This window comes from Orcinus orca, chromosome 4 (assembly GCF_937001465.1).
Source record: "Orcinus orca chromosome 4, mOrcOrc1.1, whole genome shotgun sequence".
Lineage (NCBI taxonomy): Eukaryota > Metazoa > Chordata > Mammalia > Artiodactyla > Delphinidae > Orcinus > Orcinus orca.
Window position 1 is genome coordinate 112085794 of NC_064562.1, and position 27106 is coordinate 112112899.

Here is a 27106-nt window from a genome sequence, read left to right on the forward strand (position 1 = left end):
GATGGAATGAGCAGAAGATACAGCCCTACTTATTGAAGCATTTATGGTTTCTGTACAGACCTAAATGCCGTGATGTGTAACAGGACGAAAGAGAAATGGAAAATGACTGTTCTGTAGATCAATTCCCTCTGCATATCCACTGGCGGCCTTGCTCTTATCCATTCACTGAGAATTAAAGGGGAAATAGGTTTTCAGATCAGCTCTTCTGATAGGAAATAGGTTTTCAGCTCATAGAAGCACGGGGAAGGCATCATTTTTCTCCCTCTCCCTGAGTTCCTGCCACCTTGAAAAATAGGAACTTTGAGTCTCTTACTGGCTTGAAATTGCCAATCTCTATCTTTCAATGACCCTTTCCAATGGTGGGAGGGAGGAGGAGTAATTTCTCTGTCTGGTGAGATGGCAAGAATCTAGAAACCACTGGTCTTTATGTCACTCTTGGGAGTGGGCTGTGTGTAAAGGGCCACTTGCAGGTCTGGCCAATCTGGGGTTCTTTGAAATTGACTTAGGGTGAGGCAGACCTTGGTCTTTTCTGAGGACCAGAGAAGTTTCTGATCTGCAGGGCAAATGCTCCCCAAGGTCTGGACCTAGAGACAAACCATTGGGAAGTTTTTTTCAGCCTCATATCCAAGTTGCATTCTCTGATTTTGTGCTACAGGTAGGAAAGCCCGTGTTTGGTTCCATTTTTGACTTACGAGTATATTTCTCAATTGGCTTAGTGCTGTCTGAGAAGGGAAGCTGGATAACATGGAAGCATCTCTCAAGTCCTATCAATGGAGGAGGGTTCATATTGTCCCCTCATGCTTATTACCGCAATCTTGTTTGTGACCTGATTAGGGTGGGGTTTAAGCAAGAGTAGGGCTCAGGGTTGTCTTTGGGGACACAGGACTGGGGAAAGAAGACAAATATGGCCCTCCTCCACTGATCATCACTGTATACAGCTGAAATCAAACTGAAATGAATATAAAGGACAAATTGTAGAAAAGAAGTTATTAAAATACAACTTGAAGAGTATGTAGGAGGAAGATATTTCTTAGGCTTCATCCAAGTCATGGTAGTGGTGCAAAAAGAGTTGGTATTAAAAGCCAGGCCTTGGGCTTCCCTGGAGGCACAGTGGTTAAGAATCCGCCTGCCAGTGCAGGGGACACAGGTTCGAGCTCTGGTCTGGGAAGATACCACATGCTGTGGAGCAACTAAGTCCATGTGCTACAACTACTGAGCCTGTGCTCTAGAGTCCACGAGCCACAACTACTGAAGCCCACGTGCCTAGAGCCCGTGCTCTCATTCCACTGCAATGATAAGCCTGCGCACCAAAACGAAGAGTAACCCCTGCTCGCCACAGCTAGAGAAAAGCCCACGTGCAGCAGCAGTGAAGACCCAATGCAGCCAAAAAAAAAAAAAAAAAAAGCCAGGCCTTGTCTGGTACCAGCTGGTGGTTCTTTGTCTTGTTTAATGCTCCGTTTTACCCTTCTCCAATCATATTAACTCTTTCATTGGCATAAGGAGGCAAACAAATGAGGATCCACAACAATGGCCCCAATAATAACCATTACATTCATTTATATAGAACTTTCTATAATTCATTCATTCGCTCATTTATCCCTTAAATATGTCTTGAGCATCTACTATGTGCCAGGCACTGTTTCCCCTCACTCATAAAGCTGACATTGATCTGAGAGTTGACAGAGTGCTACAGTAGGTGATGTCAGTGCCTCTCCTCTACTTCTTAGACATTAACCAGTTCAGGGTGCACTGGAAGATATCCATCTGTCTTATCTTCCTCTCTGTGCCTGACGCCTTTTTCCAGAACCTTGGAAATCCACTGTGCTGGAACACCAGTGTATGCCCAAAGTGCTGGGAAAATAACATCCCCAGGAGTAGTCCTCCACCAAGGACCATTGAGAGTTGGTCTTTAGATAGTTCAGCTTCCTCACTTTTGGGGTTAGCTCATTCTGGGGGGTATGTTTTCTCCCATTTCCCTTAATTTCCCTCTGGGATAGGCTTCAGTCAGCTACTGTGGTAGTTGCTTAGTAACAGATGTTTGAGTTGTCTTCCTTTCCTTCGATCACTTCCTCACTCCTTTTTTGGTGTTTCCAGCACCTCCCAAATAAACTACTTACACTCAGGTTCCTGCCTCAGGGTCTGCTTTTGGAAGAAACCAGATAAAACGTCACTTTTGACATACATGGTCACCTTTGGTCCTTGAAAAGACCCTATGAAGTTATGAACATCATGGTGCCTGCCCTTCAGACCCTTTTGAAAAGAAAGAGAGAAAACAAACAAACAAAACAACAACCCACTAACTTCTTCTGCTGATGGGCTTTGCCCAGGCAACCATGTTTTATACAGGTACTTAGAGTCCTAGCTGATTGGACCAATGGAGGGCTCTGACTCAGCATGCAGCCAGTCTTTAGACTGACCCCTTGGCAAACAGGGACCAGCTAAGACGTGAGACCCTCCCTCTGGGACATCTGAACTGGGAACTGGGAAGAGAATCAGGCAGAGATTGGGCGAATGGAGCTGAAGCAAAAAAGATTTCATGACCTTGCGCTGGACCATGAGATGCTAGGAGAGGTGGAAATGATGAGAAAGCAGAATCCATGAAGTAGAAAAGATACACAGAGGTGAGGAAGCCAGGGGGTAGTATGAGAAGCCCACGGGTGCAGAAGGAAACAGACATGAAGAGGAGTGGAATCAAGGTCAACGTTGAGGGCAGGAATCAGGACCCGCCTCGTCCTCCACTGAGGTCCTTGAGGACAGTTCCTACAAGGTCTGGTCAAAGCAGGACTCCATGACCGTTTCTCCTGCTCTGAATTAAAAAAAAAAAAAATCTACTTCAGAAGGCAGTCATGTTCTACTTTTAACTGAGGTGTGAAACTTTTAACTGAGGTGTGATCTTGCCTTTTAGGGTTGAATTTGGAACACAAAGTATTCCAAACTTTCATTGGAGCTGGCTCATTTAATTCAAGGAAGATAAGTAGATTTATTCTCAAGGGTGTAGTCTTGTCAATGGATGGTGGCCCCCTGGAGACTTTGCTGAGAAGAATTTTGAGGCTGCATCTGGGCATACTGGGGAGGAATGCTGTGATCGATTGGCAATGTCTGCTGTGAATTCAGAGAAAGGAAGGCAGCTGCTTCTTTTCCACTACAGATGTAATATGGAAACAGAATTACAGGATTTAGGTGACTTGTCCAAAAGTCACACAAAGCTGGTTACTGGAATTGCCAGGACTAGATCTTCTGTCTTCTGACTTTCCATCAAGCTTTTCTTATGTCTTTCTGATTTCTCAGTTTTTAAAATTTAATTTAATTTAATTGTTTATACAGCAGGTTCTTATTAGTTATCTATTTTATACCTATTAGTGTATATATGTCAATCCCAATCTCCCAATTCATTCCCCCGCCCTCCTGCCCCAGCTTTCCCCCCTTGGTGTCCATATATTGGTTCTCTACATCTGTGTCTCTATTTCTGCCTTGCAAACTGGTTCATCTGTACCATTTTTCTAGATTCTACATATATGCGTTAATATATGATATTTGTTTTTCGCTTTCTGACTTACTTCACTCTGTATGACAGTCTCTAGGTCCATCCACGTCTCTACAAATGACCCAGTTACGATCCTTTTTATGGCTGAGGAATATTCCGTTGTATATATGTACACCACTTCTTTATCCATTCATCCGTCAACGGGCATTTAGTTTGCTTCCGTGACCTGGCTACTGTAAATAGTGCTGCAATGAACATTGGGGTGCATGTGTCTTTTTGAATTATGGTTTTCTCTGGGTATATGCCCAGTAGTGGGATGGCTGGTCATATGGTAGTTCTATTTTTAGTTTTTTAAGGCATGTCCATACTGTTCTCCATAGTGGCTGTATCAATTTACATTCCCACCAACAGTGCAAGAGGGTTTCCTTTTCTCCACACCCCCTCCAGCATTTGTTGTTTGTAGATTTTCTGATGATGCCCATTCTAACAGGTGTGAGGTGATAACTCATTGTAGCTTTGATTTGCATTTCTCTACTAATTAGTGATGTTGAGCAGCTCTTCATGTGCCCCTTGGCCATCTGTATGTCTTCTTTGGAGAAATGTCTATTTAAGTCTTTTGCCCATTTTTTGATTGGGTTACTTGTTTTTTTTAATATTGAGCTGCATGAGCTGTCTATATATTTTGGAGATTAATCCTTTGTCTGTTGATTCATTTGCAAATATTTTCTCCATTCTGAGGGTTGTCTTTTCATCTTGTTTATAGTTTCCTTTGCTATGCAAAAGCTTTTAAGTTTCAGTAGGTCCCATTTGTTTATTTTTGTTTTTATTTCCATTACTCTAGGAGGTGGGTCAAAAAACATCTTGCTGGGCTTCCCTGGTGGCGCAGTGGTTGAGAATCTGCCTGCTAATGCAGGGGACATGGGACATGGTTGGTTGGCCTGAGGCGACTCGGCACTGGAGCCTTCCCAGCTCTTTGGTGGGGCTAATGGTGGACTCTGGGAGGGCTCACACCAAGGAGTACTTCCCAGAACATTTGCTGACAGTGTCTTTGTTCCCGTGGTGAGCCACAGCCACCCTCCGCCTCTGCAGGAGACCCTCCAACACTAGCAAGTAGGACTGTTTCAGTCTCCTATGGTGTCACTGCTCATCCCCCCTGGGTCCTGATGTGCACACTACTTTGTGTGTGCCCTCCAAGAGTAGAATCTCTGTTTCCCCCAGACCTGTTGAAGTCCTGTAAGCAAATCCTGCTAGCCTTCAAAGTCTGATTCTCTGGGAATTCCTCCTCCTCTTGCCGGACTTCCAGGTTGGGAAGCCTGAGGTGGGGCTCAGAACCTTCACTCCAGTGGGTGGACTTCTGTGGTATAATTGTGCTCCACTTTGTGAGTCACCCACCCAGCAGTTATTGGATTTGTCTTTATCTTGATTGTGCCCCTCGTATCTTCTCCTTGTGGCTTCTCCTTTGTCTTTGGATGTGGGGAAATTTTTGGTGAGTTCCAGTGTCTTCCTGTTGATGATTGTTCAGCAGTTAGTTGTGATTTCAGTGGTCTTGCAAGAGGGAGTGAGCACACGTCCTTCTACTCTGCCATCTTGAACCAATCCTCTCTTTCTGATTCAGTTAAATCTGGCTGTTTGACACTGTTTTGGGAAGCTAAGGATCCCTTCTCATAAGAAAAGCTGCTTCTTATAGGAGAAATTAATGCATAGCTCTTCTGAAGGTCACATGGAATCATATCATGCCTTTGCAGGAGAATTCTGGGGGGGGGTAGAGTTACCAGATTTTACAATACAAAACACCTGGTTAAATGTTTCGGACATCCTTATACTAAATAATTAGTTGTTGTGCTATGTGAAATTCAATTTGATTTGACATCCTGAATTTAATCTGAATTTTGTGCCTAGGAGGAGTCACGTGGATAAGAACTTTTTGTGTGTGTGCCTATCTTTATATATCGATGTGTATCTATCCTGAGTTCTGACGATCTTGCCTACCAGCCATCTGATTATTTTTTTGCCAATAATCTGACCACTGGAAAACTTCAGGCAGCTGTACTTTAATTTTAGTTCCGAATACAGTTGGTTCTCAGTATCCACATGGGGTTGTTTCCAGGTCCCCCGCGGTCTCCCTGGATGCTCCAGTCCCTTCCAGTCAGCTTGCGGTATTCTTGGAAGCAGAATGGGGATGCCGAGGGATGACTGCACAGTAAGACCTGGGTGTTTTCTGTAGAAAATCCCTGCAACTCCCTGTCATTGTTTCAGAGTAATTTCAATAATAACAGGGACACACTGCAGTGCAAAGAATGTTATCTGAAGTTGTGGTAGGGAGAAATTATAGAGACAGCTTTTTCCTATTATTTCAGCCAAGGCAACATCTCACAAGCAATCTTGGAAAAGATAGCACTGTAATTTAAGAGCATCTCTGCAACCTCTTAGAATTTATGATTTTTCACTTTCAGTATTTTCAGATCATTTCTTGGAATTCTGACCAGGTTGAGCAAGGCTTTGCTTCAATAAATCCTGCAACCTCCGTGATGGCACTGGAGCAAAGCCACAATTCAGTCTTCTTCATAGGGCTTTTCATAAACGTCTTTGCTATCCAAGAAATGCATCGGTTCTAAATGACTTCATACTGTGGTTAACCCATTGAGTTTATGGTTCCTGACTCAATAAAAACTCAATAAAATGCTGTCAATTCAAGTCTTATTTCCTTCCCTGTTCATGTTAGGGTGGGATAATTTAAAATATATAGAAACTAGGGTTATTTTGTTTTATTCTTGCTTTGAAGAATCCTCTGGAATATACTTGCAAATGTGCCACCAGAAAACTTCAAGAATGATGTTGGTGCATACTTCAACCTACAGTGTTGTGGTTGTTTTCTTCTCTTAGACTTTTTTTTTTTTCTGTAACCCTTTGGGAGTGTAATAATATACAACTACCCTGAATACCCAAGAGCTTATATAAAAAAGTTTTATGTAAAATATGTTTATTATAAAAATTGAAATTCAAGATGTAGAAATTTAAAAGCCTCTATCAATAACTAATTTTTATCCAGACTTCCTCTATACACACATGCAAAGATATTTTTTAAATGAGATAATCACTGAGAATGTTTTTAGTAATCTACTTTTTTTTTTAATATTTCATAAACATCTTATTGTGCCAATGCATTTCCATCCTCATCACTTCTAATGACACTGTATATATTCTATTGGATGAATGTACCACAGCTCATTTAAACATTATTCTCTTAACAGACACTTAGGCTATTTCCCAGTTTTCTATATTATGAACTTTGCTGCAAAGATTTTCTTGTAATTAAATCTTTGCACACATTATTAATTATTTTCTTGGAATACATTCTTAGAAGTTGGAGACTTTGTGATTTTTGTATCCTAGACAAAACAAAAAAGAAATATGTTGGCTATAGCGAAAGGGATTTGGGTGAGGGTAGAGTTTCTGACTGCTTCTCGTGTGCTTTCAGGACAGTGTACAGTTCAACTAGGGGTTCTCAGAAGGGAACAAATATCTTACCTGAAATGGTGAACAGCCATGTGGTTATGTCTGTAAAAAAAAAAAAAAAGTCATTTGGAAAATGGTTGTTGGCAAACAGATAGATTGTGGGGACTGAGTAGATTCTGCCACCATGAACATGTTGAACAGAAGTTCTCAGCTGGGGAGTTTTGACCTCAGGGGACATTTGGCAATGTCTGGAGATATTGTTGATTGTCATCACTGGAGGGGGTTGCTCTTGGCACCTCCAGCGTAGAGGCCACGGATGCTGCTACACATCCTAGAATGCTCAGGACAGACCCACAGAACAAAGAATCATCTGTCCCCAAGTGTCAATATGGCTGAGGTTGGGAAACCCTGATGTAGAGCAGAAAGAAAAGGCGTGTCAATGTCATTGTGTCTCTTGGAAACCATGACACAGCATTTAAGCAATCCTCATGGCAAATTTTTTTTTTTTTTTTAATATCTTCTCCAAAGGACTCTTCAGTTACCCAGTGTATTTGGCACATCTTAAACTTGATCTACAACCACATTGAGGGACACATGAGGCCTGTGAAAAGGGTTGTCCTGCTTGCTCCTGGCTTCTGTTTGGATTAATCTTGACAAGAACGTGTGTGTGTGTGTGTGTGTGTGTGTGTGTGTGTGTGTGTGTGTGTGTGTGTTACTATAGAGACTGTCTTGCAAAGAAAACTGAGGCGTTCAGGCTGCCTGATTTTTCTAAGCATGTGATATAATGATGATGCTAAAAGATTGCCTGGGCTCTCCTTGGCAGAACTAAACCAGACCCACGGACCCAGCACCAATCTCTTAGGGCCAGTCTTTGTCCCTTTTGCAGAGCAAGGGAAGTTGGTGCAGTTTTGGCTTCTTAAAAGTTGCCTCGTCTAGCCACACTGAATATCTTGGTTGTGCTTGAGCATGTCCTGATAGTGACGAGCTTAGTTCCCAGCTGAAGTAGGAGGGAAAGGATATTTACCAGCATCAAAGAGGATTGAGGAAGGAAGCTTTTCCCTCATAGTGCAATGATCTATCTATGAAACAGTGTCTGAACGAAGTGGTGTTGAGAGGTGGGGAGTGAGGTGTGTGTGCCAATGACAGAGCATGGGGGTTGGAGGTGAGTAGGCAGGACTTCGAACCCCATGTGTATTAAGGCTTGACTCTGGTCTCCTTGCTCAACGGCTCTGAGCCTTGCTTTTCTCATTTCTAATGGGGAAGGGGGAGCAGTTAACTTATGATGAGCTGGAAAGCTATTTGGTAGAATCTTGAACCCTTGAATGCACAGCCAGCTGCCTGTGGCCTTTGCAAGTTTAGGAGAGGGATTTACGGAGGGGACACTTCATCAACATCTCTTCAGCACTGCCAGGTCTTGGCCCCAAACTCCAGTGTAATTTTCTTGTAAGTCAAGCTGGATCACTCTGAGACTGGAGGGCTCCTTGTGCATGAACTAACAGTCAGCCCTAAGCAGCACTAGAAGGTTTCCCTTCTGCCCTTAACAAGATGGGGCACCAGTTCTATTGCACCCCATCTATGGAGTTTTGGAGAGAATCTAGAGAGGGAAGGGATTAAAAAAATTTTTTTTTATTGGAGTATAGTTGATTTACAATGTTGTGTTAGTTTCAGATGTACAGCAAAATGAATCAGTTATACATATACATATATCCACTCTTTTTTTGATTTGTTTCCCATATAGGCCATTACAGAGTATTGAGTAGAGCTCCTTGTGTTCTACAGCAGCTTATTATTAGTCATCTATTTTATATATAGTAGTGTGTGTATGTCAATTCCAATCTCCCAGTTTATCCCTCCCCACCCTTACCTCCTCGTAACCATGTTTGTTTTCTACATCTGTAACTCTATTTCTGTTTTGTAGATAAGTTCATTTGTACTGTTTTTTTTAGATTCCACATATAAGCTATATCATATGATATTTGTCTTTGTCTGACTTACTTCACTCAGTATGACAGTCTCTAGTTCCATCCATGTTGCTGAAAATGGCATTATTTTGTTCTTTTTTTATGGCTGAGTAATATTCCACTGTATACATGTACCACATCTTCTTTACCCATCCCTCTGTTGATGGACACTTAGGTTGTTTCCATGTCCTGGTTATTGTAAACAGTGCTGCAATGAACATTGGGCTGTATGTATCTTTTTGAATTATGGTTTTCTCTGGATATATGCCCAGGAGTGGGATTGCTGGATCACCTGGTAACTCTATTTTTCATTTTTTAAAGAACCTCCATACTGTTCTCCATAGTGGTTGTACCAATTTCCATTTCCACCAGCAGTGAGGAGGGTTCCCTTTTCTCCACACCTTAGAGAGGGAAGGTATTAAAGAGAGGATCCCTGTGCTGTTTAATTTCCACTTGCTCCCACCTTAATTCTTGACTCCCCATCAATTTTCTATCCTTCCTTGTACTGCTCTTTACATGAGAATCCCCTTTCTGTGCATGGAATCACCCAGTCTCCCTTGCTTCCCGGAGCTGTTGGGTTTGGTCGGGGGAGGACAGATAGGAGACTGGAGGGTGGAGGAGAGCATGGTCAGAGATCTACTGCCTTGGCTTCTTCTCCACTTCTGCCTGGTTCTAGCAGTGTCCAGGCTCTTCTCCAGGTGTGCTTCCTGGAGGAGGGTCTTCCGAGTCTTCTGCTCTCTGCTGCACTCAGCAACGAGTCTTGCTTCCTCTGCCCTTCAGACCTCGGGGTCGTGATGGTTCTTGCCATTGCTAGTGCTTGGATACCGCAACACCTCTACTTGGTTCTTTTAACCTTGCCTGCACTTCTGAATCCAGTTATTCCACTGAACTCTCCATAGGGAAATCCTTTTGAGTGTGTCCTGCTGCTCCTTTCTTGGACCCTGAGTGACATGCTCCCAGGAGACAAGAACCCATAGAGACTGTGGTATGTGGCCTCAACTTTGACCTCATCCTTTGTCATTCTTAAGCAACATCCCAGGACTGGGGATCCTGACATGTTCACACTATGCTCCTCCTTCTAGGGGGAGAGAGAGGTGGGAGAGGCACTGTTTTTCCTGAGAAAGAAATAAGGTACAAAGCTAAAAGGACCCAGCATGGTACTGGTTACTAAGAAGACACAGAGTAAATGACAGCTGCTGGTATCATTAGGCATCGATTGATGATCTTTCAAGAAACAAGAAGGAAAACATGAGGACAGTGATACAGCCAGTCGATAAGCTAGCATAGCATTTCAATCCCCCATTTCAGTGCTGTTATTTTGTTGGCCAAGAAATGAATTGGATTTACTGGCCATCTTTTAATTCTACAAAGAGACTAATCTCCAAGGATGCTTTCTCCCCTCTTTTTATAATTATCAAAGATAACTGCATAGATTATTGTACATTTTAGGGTATTGATGTAAAAAATCTGAAGGTTGGAGGGGGAGAAGAAGATTTCAATTGAGAATAATACATTCTTTCATTAAAAGTGTTGACTGGGAGCTAGCATTAAGACAACCTGTAGCAAGAGATCATCACAGATGCCAGGTTCATAGAATATACAATATTTAGTCAAGTCTGACAAAATATTATAAAAATTTAGATTATCTCAGAGAAAAATCATTCTGGCAACAGATTTATTTTGCATCATGCAGACAAAATAAATGTGGTTTTGATTTTATATGAAATCAACCTACAGGGGTCACCTGTTGCTTTTGACTGACCATCAACAATCTCCCTTTTTCTAGACCTGGCACCTTTATTTTCCATATGAGTTAGGTGGGACTGATTCTGCTTTTAGCTCTGGGGATGGACATATGACATGGCCCGGCCAATGGGAACATCACATTCCACTTAGCTGATCATTGTTTATGGGGCATACTCATGACTCAAGCAGGACCAAGCAGAACTAAAGGGCTGTCATCCCCAGGTCTTTCGCTAGGACTATTGAGAAAGAGAAATATATGTATTTTTCCTGCTGAGGCTGCAAAATGCAAACCTGGAGCTGTTGGTGGCTGTCTTTGCCACAGTGGCAGGTGCCTGCCTGAAAGTGAAATCTGCACTGGGGAGAGGTGATCTGTGAGATGGGGAGAGATGAAATCCTGGTGATAATGAATGAGAACGCAGATATGGCTCTAGGATTTTATGTGACTTCAGTGAATTCCCTCTTCTTGAGCCAGTTTGAGTTGGATTCTGTCAGTTGTCATCTCAAGAGTCTTGGTTAATGCACAGGACGATCATAGGGCTTTTCTGTTGCGATCTCTTTCTCTCCACATGAAAAATTGTATTTGAAAAGAACTTGTCACTGATTAATTCACCCCATTTTCTATTGAGCACATATTATGGCAGGCACTGTGTCCAGTCCTGGAATGTAAAGATGATAGGACAAAACCTCCATCAGATAGACAGATGTAGAAATAGACATCATATAGGACCAGCTATATGGTGATGGCACTGCTGTGAAATGAGTGTGAAATAGGACAGGGACCTAGCATGATGATTAAAAAAGTAGACTCTGGAGCCAGACTGCCTAGGCCTACTGTGCCACTTACTATTTCTTGTGACACTTATACATTTCTTAACCTCTCTGTCTCTCCGTTTTCTCATCTGTAAAATGGTGAGAATAATTGTTGTGAAGACTGAGTGAGTTGATACACGTGAAACACTTGAAATAGTGCTCAGTAAGTGTTCACTATTGCTACTGTGACTATGCACTAGTTCCCAGATGGTAAGGAAGACACATGAGGTCACCTGTGATTCCCCTTGTGCACAGGGGAAGAGGAATAAGAATATAAGAGATAAGGAAGTAACTTTTGAGCTGAGCTTTGAAAGGTGACCTGGCCAGGCAGAGAAGGACAGCAATGACATTATGAGCAAATGAAACTGTGTGCAAAGGTCCTGAGGCATGTAAGAGCAAGGCATCCTGGGACTGCATTTATCTGCATTTTCTTTAATTATAGGTTGCATGTGGGTGACTTTTGGAAATGTGACTATAAAAGTCAGCAGAGGCTAGATCCCAAAGGGTCTAATGTGCCTAGCTAAAGGCTGCTTGCATTAATATTAGGTAGGATAACATCTTTTGCAAGTGACTGAATACCCACCTCAAAAGGGCTTAAGTGAAAATGGCATTTAATGGCAGCCATAACTGAAAAGTCCAAAGGAAGAGCTGGCTGTTATAGATATGTCTAGATCAGGATCCAAGTGATGACTCTGAGCGCTATTTTTCTCCCTTTATCTCTGTTTTGCGAATTCATCTGTGTGTTGTTCTTTTCTCATATGGTATTATGCTTTGTTATCATAAGATGTGTTAGAGTTTTACAGGCTGAAGTCCACTGGGAAAGAAGGAGATTCTCTTTTACAGATGTACAAGCAAGTCTCACGGTTCTGTTTGAGTCACCTGAATGAATTATTTTGGTGAGCAGAATGCTATGTCTGATTGATCAAGCCTGAGATTTACAAACTGCATAAGTCAATTCTACTTAGAAGCTTAAAGACTTAGCATATAAAGGATGGTGGTCCTTCAGGAGGAAATTGGGTATGAATACCAGAAAAAGGATATACATGTCAGGTAGCAAAACCCAAATAAGTTCAAGACACATTTTATATTGTAGAGATTGGAGGGACATTGCTGGCTTCTAAGCTGAGGAGTGACATGGCCATATGTATAATTTAGAAGGATAGATCTAACCTAATGCGGAGAATGGATTGGAGGGTTGTGGCCATAGGAAAAGGCTCAGTTAAAAAGTTTTTACTAGTCGGGGGAAGAGATGATGAGTATATGAATGAAACTTTGGCATTGGGAATGGAAAGCTGCAATGACTCAGAAATGTACACACAGGTGCTAGAACCATAAACATTTACGCTGAACAAAATTCACTGGGGAAGGGAAGGAAGACATAGAATAACTCTTAGGTTTTGGCTTTGGTGACGTGATGAGTAGTGATGCCATTTACTGAAAGTGGAACTACAGAAGGAGAGAGAGAGGAAGGTATAAAGCAACAAATAGCTAATATGTAAAATGTATTTATGTCCATGATCTTTTTCATTGAGTGGCAGAGAAAAAGTATAATTAAAGTTTATGGAATCTTTTTTTTTTCCACGACAAACAACATCATTCACAGTGATGAATGACCTGAGGATGCCATTTTGCACACACAGATACAAGGAAATACACAGGTTCTATAAATGTGTAACATAGGTACAAGCATGTTCATGTACACACAGTTTTGTTTTAGCCTCACTTTGGTTAGTTTTGCCCTTTTCTTCTCAACTGCTTTTTTTTTTAAATATATTTTTTAACATATTTATTGGAGTAAAATTGCTTTACAATGGTGTGTTAGTTTCTGCTTTATAATAAAGTGAATCAGCTATACATATACATATATCCCCATAGCTCCTCCCTCTTGCATCTCCCTCCCATCCTCACTATCCCGCCCCTCTAGGTGGGCAAAAAGCACTGAGCTGATCTCCCTGTGCTATGCAGCTGCTTCCCACTAGCTATCTATTTTACATTTGGTAGTGTATATATGTCCATGCCACTCTCTCACTTCATCCCAGCTTACCCTTTGCACTCCCCGTTTCCTCAAGTCCATTCTCTACGTCTGTGTCTCTATTCCTGTCCTGCCCCTAGGTTCTTCAGAACCATTTATTTATTTTTTTTAGATTCCAAATATATGTGTTAGCATACAGTATTTGTTTTTCTCTTCCTGACTTACTTCACTCTGTATGACAGTCTCTAGGTCCATCCACCTAACTACAAATAACTCAGTTTCATTTCTTTATATGGCTGAGGAACATTCCATCGTATATATGTGCCACATCTTCTTTATCCATTCATCTGTCGATGGACACTTATGTTCCTTCCAAGTCCTGGCAATTGTAAATAGTGCTGCAATGAACATTGTGGTACATGTACCTTTTTGAATTACGGTTTTCTCAGGGTATATGCCCAGTAGTGCGATTGCTTGGTCATATGGTAGTTCTATTTGTAGTTTTTTAAGGAACATCCATACTTTTCTCCATAGTGGCTGTATCAACTTACATTCCTACCAACAGTGCAAGAGGGTTCCCTTTTCTCCACATCCTCTCCAGCACTTATTGTTTGTAGATTTTTTGATGATGGCCATTCTGACCAGTGTAAGGTGATACTTCATTGTACTTTTGATTTGCATTTCTCTAATGATTAGTGAAATTGAGCATCCTTTCATGTGTTTGTTGGCAATCTGTATATCTTCTTTGGAGAAATGTCTGTTTAGGTCTTCTGCCCATTTTTTAATTGGGTTTTTTTTTTTTTTTTGATATTGAGCTGCATGAGCTGCTTGTAAAGTTTGGAGATTAACCCTTTGTCAGTTGCTTCATTTGCAAATATTTTCTTCCATTCTGAGTGTTGTCTTTTCATCTTGTTTATAGTTTCCTTTGCTGTGCAAGAGCTTTTAAGTTTCATTAGGTCCCATTTGTTTATTATTATTATTTTTTTCCATTTCTCTAGGAGGTGAGCCAAAAAGGATCTTGCTGTGATCTATGTCATGGAGTGTTCTATGTTTTCCTCTAAGAGTTTTATAGGGTCTGGCCTTACATATAGGTCTTTAATCCATTTTGAGTTTATTTTGGTGTATGGTGTTAGGGAGTGTTCTAATTTCATTCTTTTACATGTAGCTGTCCAGTTCTCCCAGCATCACTTATTGAAGAGGCTGTCTTTTCTCCATTGTATATTCTTGCCTCCTTTATCAAAGATAAGGTGACCATATGTGTGTGGGTTTATCTCTGGGCTTTCTTTCCTGTTCCATTGATCTATATTTCTGTTTTTGTGCCAGTACCGTATGGTCTTGATTACTGTAGCTTTGTAGTATAGTCTGAAGTCAGGGAACCTGATTCCTCCAGCTCCATTTTTCTTTCTCAATATTGCTTTGGCTTTTGTGTTTCCATACAAATTGTGAAACTTTTTGTTCTATTTCTGTAGAAAATGCCATTGGTAGTTTGATAGGGATTGCATTGAATCTGTAGATTGCTTTGGGTAGTATAGTCATTTTCACAATGTTGAATTTTCCAATCCAAGAACATGGTATATCTCTCCATCTGTGTGTATCATGTTCAATTTCTTTCATCAGTGTCTTATAGTTTTCTGCATACAGGTCTTTTGTCTCCTTAGGTAGATTTATTCCTAGGTATTTTATTCTTTTTGTTGCAATAATAAATAGGAGTGTTTCCATAATTTCTCTTTCAGATTTTTCAAGATTAGTGTATAGGAATGCAAGAGATTTTTGTGCATTAATTTTGTATCCTGCTACTTTACCAAATTCATTGATTAGCTCTAGTAGTTTTCTGGTAGCATCTTTAGGATTCCCTATGTATAGTATCATGTCATCTACAAACAGTGACAGTTTTACTTCTTCTTTTCTGATTTGGATTCCTTTTATTTCTTTTTCTTCTCTGATTTTTGTGGCTAAAACTTCCAAAACTATGCTGAATAATAGTGGTGAGAGTGGGCAAGCTTGTCTCGTTCCGGATCTTAGAGGAAATGGTTTCAGTATTTCACCATTGAGAACGATGTTGGCTGTGGGTTTGTCATATATGGCCTTTGTTATGTTGAGGTAAGTTCCCTCTATGCCTACTTTCTGGAGGTTTTTTTTTTATCATAAATGGGTGTTGAATTTTGTCAAAAGCTTTTTGTGCATCTATTGAGATGATCATATGGGTTTTCCCCTTCAGTTTTTTAATATGGTGTATTACATTGATTGATTTGCATATATTGAAGAATCCTTGCATTCCTGGGATAAACCCCACTTGATCATGGCATATGATCCTTTTAATGTGTTCTTGGATTCTGTTTGCTAGTATTTTGTTGAGGATTTTTGCATCTATGTTCATCAGTGATATTGGCCTGTAGTTTTCTTTTTTTGTGGCATCTTTGTCTGGTTTTGGTATCAGGGTGATGGTGGCCTTGTAGAATGAGTTTGTGAGTGTTCCTCCCTCTGCTATATTTTGGAAGTGTTTGAGAAGAACAGGTTCTCTAAATGTTTGATAGAATTCGCCTGTGAAGCCATCTCGTCCTGGACTTCTGTTTGTTGGAAGATTTTTAATCACAGTTTCAATTTCAGTGCTTGTGATTGGTCTGTTTATATTTTCTATTTCTTCCTGGTTCAGTCTCGGAAGGTTTTGCTTTTTTAAGAATTTGTCCATTTCTTCCAGGTTGTCCATTTTATTGGCATATAGTTGCTTGTAGTAATCTCTCATGATCCTTTTTATTTCTAAAGTTTCAGTTGTTACTTTTCCTTTTTCATTTCTAATTCTGTTGATTTGAGTCTTCTCCTTTTTTTTCTTGATGAGTCTGGCTAATGGTTTATCAATTTTGTTTTTCTCCTCAAAGAACCAGCTTTTAGTTTTATTGATCTTTGCTCTTTTCCTTCATTTCTTTTTCATTTATTTCTGGTCTGATCTTTATGATTTCTTTCCTTCTGCTAATTGGGTTTTTTTTTGTGCTCATGTGTTTTTGACTAATGTGTTCTTTCTGTATTTTATCAATCTTTGTAAGTGGCTTTAAATCCTTTTGGATCTGAAAGTAGGTTTTGTAATGAAAAACTTTTAAGAGATAAGTAAGTAAACAACATCCAAAAATGAATGCATTAAAGGTTCATGATCATAAGAAAATTTAAATTACATAATATTCTTATGGGTTTTGACTGTCTGCAATGAATTCGCCATTTTCAGTTTCTCCAGCAAATCCCGTAGTTTTCAAAGGGCCCATATTTTGTTGTTCCCCACATTAGCTTCTTCCATTGGCTGTTTTTTAAAATACTTTATAGTTTGGAATTCCAGGTTCAGATGCTATTTAGAGGTAGGTGACTATCTCAAACACCTCTTCCCTCTCTTCTTTGTCTAATCTTTATTGACCTTGGTCTCCCAGATACATGTCCTGACTCAGGAGGAGAGAAACAAGTGGTTAATGCATGGTAGGCAGAGGAAGATGATGAAAGCAAGATAGATCTGCAAGATGGGAGAAGGAAGTATTGCCCTTATGTACAGCTGCTTGATCATTGTAAATTTCACCCTTGATAATAGTAGCACCCAGCTCTGGAACACACAGGGGTTTCACACTTTCTTATGAATAAACTCCCCGATCCTCAGGTAGACAATTGAGATTTTTGAAATATGGCCTATGGATTCTTCTTCTTGGTCTCTGCTCTCACTTTCATGCTTTGTCCCCATTGTTCCCTCTGTTGGACGTGCCCTTTCTCCATTTTGGCCACTCCACTTCTTTTTTTTTTTTTTTTTTTTTTTTGCGGTACGCGGGCCTCTCACCGCTGTGGCCTCTCCCGTTGCGGAGCACAGGCTCCGGACGCGCAGGCTCAGCGGCCATGGCTCACGGGCCTAGTCGCTCCGCGGCATGTGGGATCTTCCCAGACCGGGGCACGAACCCGTGTCCCCTGCATCGGCAGGCGGACTCCCAACCACTGCGCCACCAGAGAAGCCCCCCACTCCACTTCTTATCTGTCACTTCAGGCCAAGGGGGTAGAGATTTCCCTAGTTGTTTTCTCTTACATCCCAGTTTTGGAGTTAACATGTTCCCCTCAGCATTCCTTCTAAAATATTTTGTCTTTATCTCCAGTTTAGCACTTAGCATATTTCAGCATGTTTATTTCCAGAATTCTAGGTATTTGTGTTTGTGTGCATGTCATTTCCTTTCTTATGTCCTTAGAAAGTTGATGGCAGGGGCTGCTCTATATTCATCTTGGTGTTGCTCTGCCTTCACAGAACCCAATGTGATGATTCACACATAAGAGGCATTAAATGATATTTATTAAATGAAAGAGTAAAGAGAGGAATACATGGAAGGAGGGTCAGATGACGCCAGAAAGGAGGAGCAAGAGAACACCATTACTATCAGCCAAGGGAGTGTGGGTGAGAGTATTATGGGTGAGATTAACTGAGGAATTGCAGTTCAGTCGTGAACAAGATGTTGACACTAAGAGAAAGTGGAACTAAGGTATGTGTGAAACTTTGAAGAGACAGCTATTTGCTTAGATATTTGGTCACACCCTCTTCTCCTCCTGTTCACTCCTCCCATCAAATTCATAAATCAATGGTCATATGCTTTGCTTTATTTGAATTTAATACTTGGGAAATCCATGAGAAATAATGTCTTACTATAATGTAAAGTAGTGCTCTTATCTGTGAGAAAGCTAAGAGGACAAATATATGTCCTGGGTAACCATCACAATAAAGAATTTAGGAGAATGATCTACTGACTGGTCTCTGTAACTTGTTTCTCTTCATTTCCATTACCCCTCCCAGGGTATCTCTAGATTTTTCACCCATTCCTGATGGTGTTTGAGGATGAGATGGGGAGAATGCAGCTTCTGAATTCCTTGTTTTATTTGCATACCTCCCACCTACTTAATAATATACACTTAGCACACATAATGTCCTTCCATGTGTAAAATCTTCTCTGCCTCCCACCCCCAGGAACAGATGCCTCCAGCATCCAGTCACTTTATTTGCCATGGTGCTCATCACACTGAACTGTGAGAGTGTGCTCATCACACATTAGCCTGTATGAAGGTACAGATATTGTTTTAAATCATTAAATCTGACCCAGCATCAGAGTGTCTGGCTCATATGGGCTCATTAAAGAGTTGTTGAGAGAATATATACAAGCATGAAGGAATGAATAATATAGTAAAATAATCACTTCTCTTTAGCTTGCTTGAAATTACTTGGCTTCTCTTACCTTTGGGTTTTTACTTTTTGAGAATTGTCAAGGACTTTGGGATGTTATGACTCTCTTAAGTAACAGGCAAAAATGTAATTGTATGAAGATTTAATGATATAATATTATTGCCAGCTGGTTTTAGCACTCAGGGAATTTAATAGAAAATTTGTAACATTGTCTTTAATTTGTTTAAATATTTATGAACATCACTTTTGAGAAAACATATCTGGGGTTATTGTTTTATAGAATTCATTTTGGTGTGGTTTCAATGGTTTGGTAGTTCAACCTGTTTTAATAAATTCTGCTAGAACTATCTGTAAATTCTCTGGAATCTGAGTGGGTGTCTTTTTGGATCTCATTTCTGCTTGTCCCACCTTCCAGGGCCCCAGATTAAATCAGTGTGTCTGCCACAAGGATCTTGGGACATTCAGACCAGCAGTCCTCATCAGAGCTCATCATCTTCTGATATGGAGTCTAGATAATCTGTGTCAACATATAGGAGAAATCCAGAGAACAAACTGTCTGCCCAACCTGGGTCCGAGAAGAGGCCATTCTGGTCAGTGAAGAAGATCTCCAGCCAGACTTCATCTTCTGGCTGCAGATAGATGACTGTGGACCCTGAAGCCACGTCATGGTTTCCTGTGTTGGCGTCAAAGGTCTTTATCCGGTACTGCCCATTGTGTACTAGCCCAATTGCCAGATGCTTATTTGCCAATGTGATATCATAAGAAAAGTAATAGATTCCTGGGAAAGCACAGATGAACTTCCCTGTTGCAGGGTTGTAGTGCTCTCCTTCATTGAAGAGGACCTTGTTAAATATAATTGGTAATCTTTCTTCTGGGTAGCTTGTTGTGATGCCAACAGAAAAGGCAGATTTGAGCACGATGCTTCCACATCTACAAACACCAGGCAGCCCTGGGTCCCCTTGCTCTCCTCTGTCTCCCTTTGGTCCAGGAGGCCCAACAGGACCTACTTCTCCTTTTTCTCCCTCAGGTCCCATGGGTCCTTTCTTCCCAGTCTCTCCTTGGTCCCCTTTCTCTCCAGCAAGGCCCAGTGGTCCAGTCTTACCTCTCAAACCTTCAAAAAGAGTTTATAGTTTAATTAACAGTTTCTGTAAATATAGAGTCACAAACAACATGCCCACATACCCTAAATTGTTTTTCTCAGTCAACTTTCAACAGTATACTACTACATAATTAATATTTAAATAAATCACTGATGCACTAAAATGGAAATAGAAAAATTTCATCAAAATGTCAAGAAAATTTTCCTGAATATATAAGAAATCATTTAAAACCTGATTAATTTAAAATAAGTAACCATCATTTTGATGACAGATTACCTGCTGCTAAATTAGACACATATAGATAGTTATCTCTATAGGAGGAATTCAAGGAGCATGATATTATTCCCCAGAGTGAGGTCATGGGGGAAGACAGAACAAGATGAATCCTTAGGGCTACTTAGTCTTATGCACCATTCTACTTCTATCAGGATTATTAATATTGGGCAGAAAGTTTTGTTTGGGGTTGGAAAAACCCGAACGAACTTTTTGGCCAACCCAATAAAAAGTTAAAGTGAGATTAGCTCATATTTATTGAACATTTACAATGTATCAGGGTCAATGCTTTAGGTGCATGCATTATCTTCTTTAAGCCCTGCACAACTTTATGAACTAAGAATTATTATTACTTCCGCTGTAGATGAGAAAACTGAGCCATGGAGAAATTAGTTTGCTCAAGGAAACAGAGCTAGGGAGTGATGGAGCTGTGATCTGAACTCATGCCTGCCTGACTCTGGCATCTGAACATCTGGGGCAGTGGCCAGAGTGTCATTTGTAAAGTGCACCACAGTAGGGGCTCTTCAATATGTCATGATAACCAAACAACAGTGACTGCCACCACTGTGCAGGAGTTCATTTTTGAAGGAGAAAACTGAATCCCAGAAGGGTGAAGAAACTTGCTTCAGTAGCAAGACTAGGACTGGAATCCAAGTCTTAGCCTAATGATGTTTCTCCTTCATCAAAATGCCTCTTACTTTTGGGGCTGAAATAAAAAACCTTTAATTCTTTTTGGCTCTACAGCTAAATGGTTGTATTATTTTAGGCAAGTCCTTTACTTTCTCTGGGTCTCCATATTTGTAGAAAATACATAAGGGCTGTGAAAGGATTTCAACAAATTCAAAATCATCATACTGGAATATTTTCTGTTTGTTCAGATATTTATATCTACAGGTCAACCATAGGCTAAATGTAGAGAAATTGTGACCATGGGTTGAAAGTGATAAGCAAAATCTATTTAATTTTTAAACCTTATATGTAATAACAGTGACTTAAAAGCATAAAATATGTCATTCAATTTTATGGCCAAATCCATTCCATAAATATTGTCTTGAAAAGTATCCAAATGATTGGTAATTTGTAATGCACTTTTGTAGTCAGGGAAAGCATATTGTTGTTATATTGTGTACTTTTACTCTTAACTATGTATTTGTTCTCAGGAACTTTTATTAAGCTAAACCTTTTATCTTGATAGTGCTTTGATATCATTTATTTGAATATTACACATACATCAGTGTATGAATTTGATCATTTTTCAGTTATTTGGCAAATTTAGCAATGAAGTGTTCTGGATAATATAAGTTTCAGGAGAATTAAAGCTTTACCCTTAAAACATCAAGTATTTTGTTTCAGTAATTTTAGAAAGAGGTTGTGTAATAATTTATGATGCATAGAAAATGCTAATAATGAATGTAACCCGTTTTTGGTGACTAGGATCAGCATTGTTACTGGTCATAGGACCATCCTCCAGCTCTAGATGACTTTTGTTATTAAGTCGAAATTCCACTAGCCCCAGCCAAAACAAACTGGTATTTATTTCTGGAAATAAGGACATAATAGTCTAATCTTTCAGTGTTTGTTTCTTTTCGGTAGAAATGAAATATGAATACTATTTTACTATTAAATTAACTTTTGAATCAAGGACTACAACTTATACATTATTATTTTATTTTCAATAGGAGCTAACTTTTGCTGTCTTCACCAGTGACTGATGTATCAATAAAAAAACATTTTGGCATCAGTAACAATTTCTGCCATTAAATTTCATTATGCACTGAAATTTCTTTGCCTCTATAACTTTGGGCAAGTCACTTATTGTCTTAGTTTCAAATGCCCCATTTGTACTATGAAGAAATTGGATCTAAGTTCACTCTAAAGCCATTGGGAAAGTAGTAAACAGTGACTCAGTAGACTTGACAAGCCCTAATTCAGCCATGGATTAGTTAGGTGACTGTGAAGAAGGGGCTTTACCTCTCTGACTTTAGTTTCCCAGTTCTTGAAATGAAGGTGTTGGACTAGATTGCTTGAGGTTTCATCCTCTTGAAAATTCTTTGAGACCAAACCGTAAATACTAAGATGCAATTTTACAATGCTAGCCGTGAAAAGATCTTTATAATCTCAACACTTGGATCTCTATAGCTATTTAATATTTTGAACTGCTGAGAGTTAGATAATCAGGGACTAGTGGTAATAATTTACAGTAATTCTTTCTGTTTGCATGAAGGATTTACCCTTGTGATAAAAGCCAATTAATGAAGAATGGAATGAAGGGATAAATCATTCCCCCTCCCTATTCAGTCAGACATATGCTGGGTAAAGAGGAGAATTATGGAGTGTTAGTCTATGCTTAGATACTGAATCTTAGAGAGAAAGAATTTCTTCTTAGTTCTCCACAAAACAAGCTTACAAGGATTTTTTTCTTCAGTGCCATTTTTTTCCATCCATCCATCCATCCATCATATATGTATGTGTGCATGCATACATTTATCTAAACCATCTAATACTGATTGGTCATCCACTACATGCCAGGCACTGTTCCAAGGGCTGAATGCCATTGACATGAATGACACCTGTCCTACCCTCAAGTTAGCTGTTATGACATATTATGTTGTGATCTGCAAATATGGGCCATAGCTAATTTAATGAATATCCAAAGCCATATAATGAAGTAGAATAATCTGTTCATGAGGTGGTTCTAGTGTTATTTGAAGATATTTATATGGATGTGCATTCGCATTAAATTAAATTTTAAAAATATGCCACCACAATAATTGCTATAGACCCATGAGGGAGACAGATATTTTTACAGAGAATTGATAATTCAGTATAATAAACTCTGTATTTGTAATTTAGAGGAGGGAAGTTGGAGAAGACATATACTTGACCTTGCCAGGGGGTTGAGGTGGATGTGGTAGGGATGAATGAGAAGACATATATGGTATTAAAGGGGAAACAGGAAGCAGAAGCTTCCAACCAAGTTGTGTCCAGTTCCAGCCACATTAAAAGCTAATTCTCAAAGCCACAGGACTCTGTTCTTATTGTTTGTAAATGAGGTGTGCTTCTCTTCATTGACCACAAAGGCATTCTTACCTTTCTTAGCTGTTGTATATCCTTACTTGTGTATATGTATCAATATATATTGGATTTAAATAACTAAGGTTGGGAAAGTCTTTTTTACTTTTGAATCTCTATTTTGTCATTTGTAACATTATTATTATTATTGATTATAATTTTAGCTAATAAGGTTATGGCTGAAATTAAGTACTAAATGTAAAATTGCTGACACACAGTAAGTTCTTAATTAATGGTGATGATGGTGATGATGATGATGATGATAGTGACATATTGTAATCATGTGTTTCCATATTGGCCTCCCCCACCCAAATGTTTGCTTATCAAGTCAGGGACAATGTCTTGTTCATGTTTGCATTCCCTAGAACAGTGTTCTCAACTGGGGGCAATTAAACACTGCCCACCAAGGGAAAGTTGGCAATGCCATAAGACATTTTGGTTGTCACAATTGGTGGGAGATGTCACTGACATCAAATGGGATGCTGCTAAATGTCATTCAATGCACCAGATAGCCATCCCACAGTTAATAATTATTTGGACCCAAATATCATCAGTGTAGAGGTTGAGAAACACTGGTTTAGAACAATACTGGAGAGCAAGAGGTGCACAAAAATATTTGTTGAATGAAAAATGCATGAATGGATGGATGAATGAATGGATTGATGAATATGGGGGATAGCTGATCTCATATATGGTTAAAATTGTAGCAGTTACAAACATTCAATTTGCTCTGAATATGTATCCATATACATATCTTTAAATAACACTAGAACTACCTCATGAAATGGATAGCTCATTTCTAGGTTATTATATGGCTTTGGATATTCACAAACTTAGCTGAGACTAATTGCAGATCACAGTGTAATAGATAATAACAGCAAACATTTACGGAAGGCTTACTACATGGCACTTATTCTATTGAGTACTTTGCATGTATTATCTTCCTTAATTTCACAATGACACTTACTACCCCCAACTTACAAATAAGGAAACCGAGGCTCAAAGAGGTTTTCTTCTCAAGGATGCTGTTAGTAATTGAAGATGTCATGTCTTTCTGACTCCAGTGAATGTTTCTGTGACTCCTACATTATTGCTTCTAGACACAATAAACTAAAAGGGCCAGTAATATCTAACTATGATCCTGGTGTTATTATTATAGGATTTCAAACGTCTTCATGATCATGATACAGCAGTAAGAGTGTTCATATGTGCTACCAAATAGAGCCTTTGAAAGATGAAATGTAAGCTCCAAATGAAAAGTTCTTTATCTGATGTTGAAAATTTACCTAAAGATACTTTATCTAGTGTTGATTAAGGGTCATAGATTCAGTAGCTTCTTATTTGCCAAATATTTTCTGCGTGATAAATTCAGCAATGAATTGGTATCTAATCTTCTGAATATATATTATGATATTGTTTCATATAATACCAGTAAATCACGTGCAATGACTAGATAGAGATGTATTTCTTAGATCTACTGACTTTTTCTTCCTGTCTTTTGTTCCACATTTTACACTCAGAAACTTGTTTTCAAAGATTGATTCCATCCAAATTTTCCTCTTTTAGGGTTAACACAGCCTTACTAGAGTTTCAATTCAGTTTACTTTGAAGGATTGCAGAATCTGGCAAGCTTCATGGGCCAACTTATTTGTGAGGAAAAAAGTGAAAATTACTGAAAGAGTAGGACACAATTGTGTTGCTGTAAAGAGCAATACGACATCTATATTTCAGCTGCTACAGGACAGGTGGGACAGTGTTGAACTAGGAAAGGTAGGCTATACAGTATTATTGTCATTTCCTTTGTGACAAGTAAGCCTTTTGTGTCTTTGTTAAGGATATGAGTGCAGAGCAGGATGACCCCTGTGCTTTTGGCTCCTAGTTCCTGCCTCTCCTTCATCTCTCTGTCTCCTCCCCATCCATCTGTCTGTCTATCCATCCATGCTGTCTCACATGCAGCCATTGCCTGCTGGCTGTACCAGCCCAGAGGTCACGGACATCAGATGTTCTAGATGACTCCAGCTCTGCCAGTCACTAGACATGCACTTCCATCTTCAGCAATTCATTTAATCATGCTACCGCTCTGTGTTCTCATGTATAAAACGTGATCACGTCCCCTTGAAAGAGTTGTCATTACGATGCAATGAGAATGCAGGTAGAGGGTTTAGAGCAGTATCTGAAGCATAGTGAGGACTCAGTAAATTGTTACGATTAATGAAGGTGAAGTTGAGAAGGGATTTAAAGGGCAAGTCTCATTAGAAAAAGCAACAAAACAAGGGAGTGATTTTCAGGTGGGGGTGACAGAGGTTTTTTTTTAATGGAACTTCATTCATTACCTGCAGCCCCCTTTTCACCTTTCTCTCCTTTCCTGCCGTCTCTACCATCTCGTCCTGGAAGGCCGATCCGACCATGGGGCCCAGGGGAACCATTTGCTCCAGGGGGGCCTGGAGGTCCAGGTAAGCCAGGAATGCTACAGATATATCTTGGGGAGTAGCTGTCTCCTTTGAACTGATTACCCCGAGGTTGTCCACTCGCACAAATGGCAAAACTTGTAACATAGAGCAAGACAAACATCTTTGGCTCTGGAAGAGAAACACACGGACATAAATGCACCCTCTTAGGTGGGGTTTTTGGCATAACTGAACATGAGAATGGACATTTGCAAAAATTCACCCCAGGGCTCACCTCTCCATGTGTGTCTAAATACCCTGTTTGCCCTAATAATTCCATTGAAAATTATTAGCACTTTATTGATAGAGAGTTCTCAGTGCCCCACACAAGGGTTGGTGGAGATGAAGTCAGTGAAGATTTAAAAAAATTCCAGAATAAATCACTTTGTTGCATTTGCATTTTCTTTTCTGCAGGAATCAATGGTGGACTTTGAAAAACAATGTTTTGCTTTTGCAAAAGTACACATTTTTAAAAGGAAAATTAGAGATGCAAATGAATAAGATAAACATTAAAGTTATTCTCACCACTCACAGATAATTACTCTTTACATTTTGACGTATACATCCTTCTGGTGTTTTCTTTCTATGCTATGAAGAAAAGTGATGTTATGACATTCCTGCAAGTCTTTAACTTTTTTTCACTTAACAATATATCGTGAGCATCTTTCCATGTCAAAAATTATTCATAACATTAAAAAATTGTTGCATTTGCCTCTACTATCCTTTATGTACAACATTCCCCATTATAGACATTTGCTTCCAGTTTTCTGCTAGTATAAACACCATGATAGATAGACATCTTTATATCTAATCTTGGCATGCTTCCACAGTCGTTTTCTTAGAATTTATAGGCTTTTTAAAGCAAGAGAAAGGAAGTGACATTTTCAGGAAAATCATGTTTTTCATTTGATAATCATGTGTAATGCCAATTAGTGTTAATTGGAGTACTGTGCATGTCCTGAGTGGAGTTGTCTCAAACTTTAATTTAAAATCTGCAGGATATAATGCCCTACTGTCCCATTAAGCTGTTAGCACTGGGGCTCAAGAGTGAAATTAAATCACACATGTTGCCACATGGTCTGAGCGAAGCAGGCAACAGATCTCTTCAGCTCTGATCTAATGGGATTTGGTTTTTCCCTCCACAAAGCCTGGCCACTGAGGATGATGGATCATTTATTAGCATCATATTTGGCATATAGGCTGAGAGGTGTGTAGTGTAGGCTTGGGACACTTGATTTTCTAGGCTAATGTCTTAGAGCTATCAGCATCTTGGGTGGGAGTATACATGTGACTCTGGGGTGGTATAAATGAGCAGTTATTGCATGGTTGGACCTATGCTTTAATAATAAATCTGTGGAAACAACCTAAAAGTCTATCGACAGATGAATGGATAAAGAATATGTGGTATATATATATATGCATACACACACACACATACACAGTGAAATATTAGCCATAAAAAAGAATGAAATAATGCCATTTGCAGCAACATGGATGGACCTAGAGATTATCATACTATGCAAAGTAAGTCAGAAAGAGAAAGATATGATACCATATCAAATACCATATGATATCACTTATATGTTGAATCTAAAATATG

The 27106-nt window shown here is 39.6% G+C and overlaps 1 protein-coding gene and 2 long non-coding RNA genes across 5 annotated transcripts in view; 2 read left to right on the plus strand and 1 right to left on the minus strand.

Moving 5' to 3' along the window:
- Nucleotides 1–4890, plus strand: part of LOC125964177 (uncharacterized) — a 58666-nt gene extending 53776 nt beyond the window's left edge. Inside the window, exon 4 of the long non-coding RNA XR_007476842.1 lies at nt 4803–4890. This is a non-coding gene — a long non-coding RNA (uncharacterized LOC125964177). The remainder of the gene's footprint in view (nt 1–4802) is intronic.
- LOC117197712 (uncharacterized) overlaps nt 1–19158 on the plus strand; it is a 180266-nt gene extending 161108 nt beyond the window's left edge. Inside the window, exons 3-4 of the long non-coding RNA XR_004478512.2 lie at nt 18402–18497; nt 19030–19158. This is a non-coding gene — a long non-coding RNA (uncharacterized LOC117197712). The remainder of the gene's footprint in view (nt 1–18401; nt 18498–19029) is intronic.
- C1QTNF7 (C1q and TNF related 7) overlaps nt 18750–27106 on the minus strand; it is a 137022-nt gene continuing 128665 nt past the window's right edge. For all 3 annotated transcript variants that reach the window (XM_004282533.3, XM_049708813.1, XM_004282534.3), the window contains 2 exons: nt 25393–25638; nt 18750–19725 (listed from right to left, as the gene is read on the minus strand). In XM_004282533.3, the coding sequence (XP_004282581.1) occupies nt 19094–19725; nt 25393–25638 (878 nt within the window). In that variant the 3' untranslated portion in view covers nt 18750–19093. The remainder of the gene's footprint in view (nt 19726–25392; nt 25639–27106) is intronic.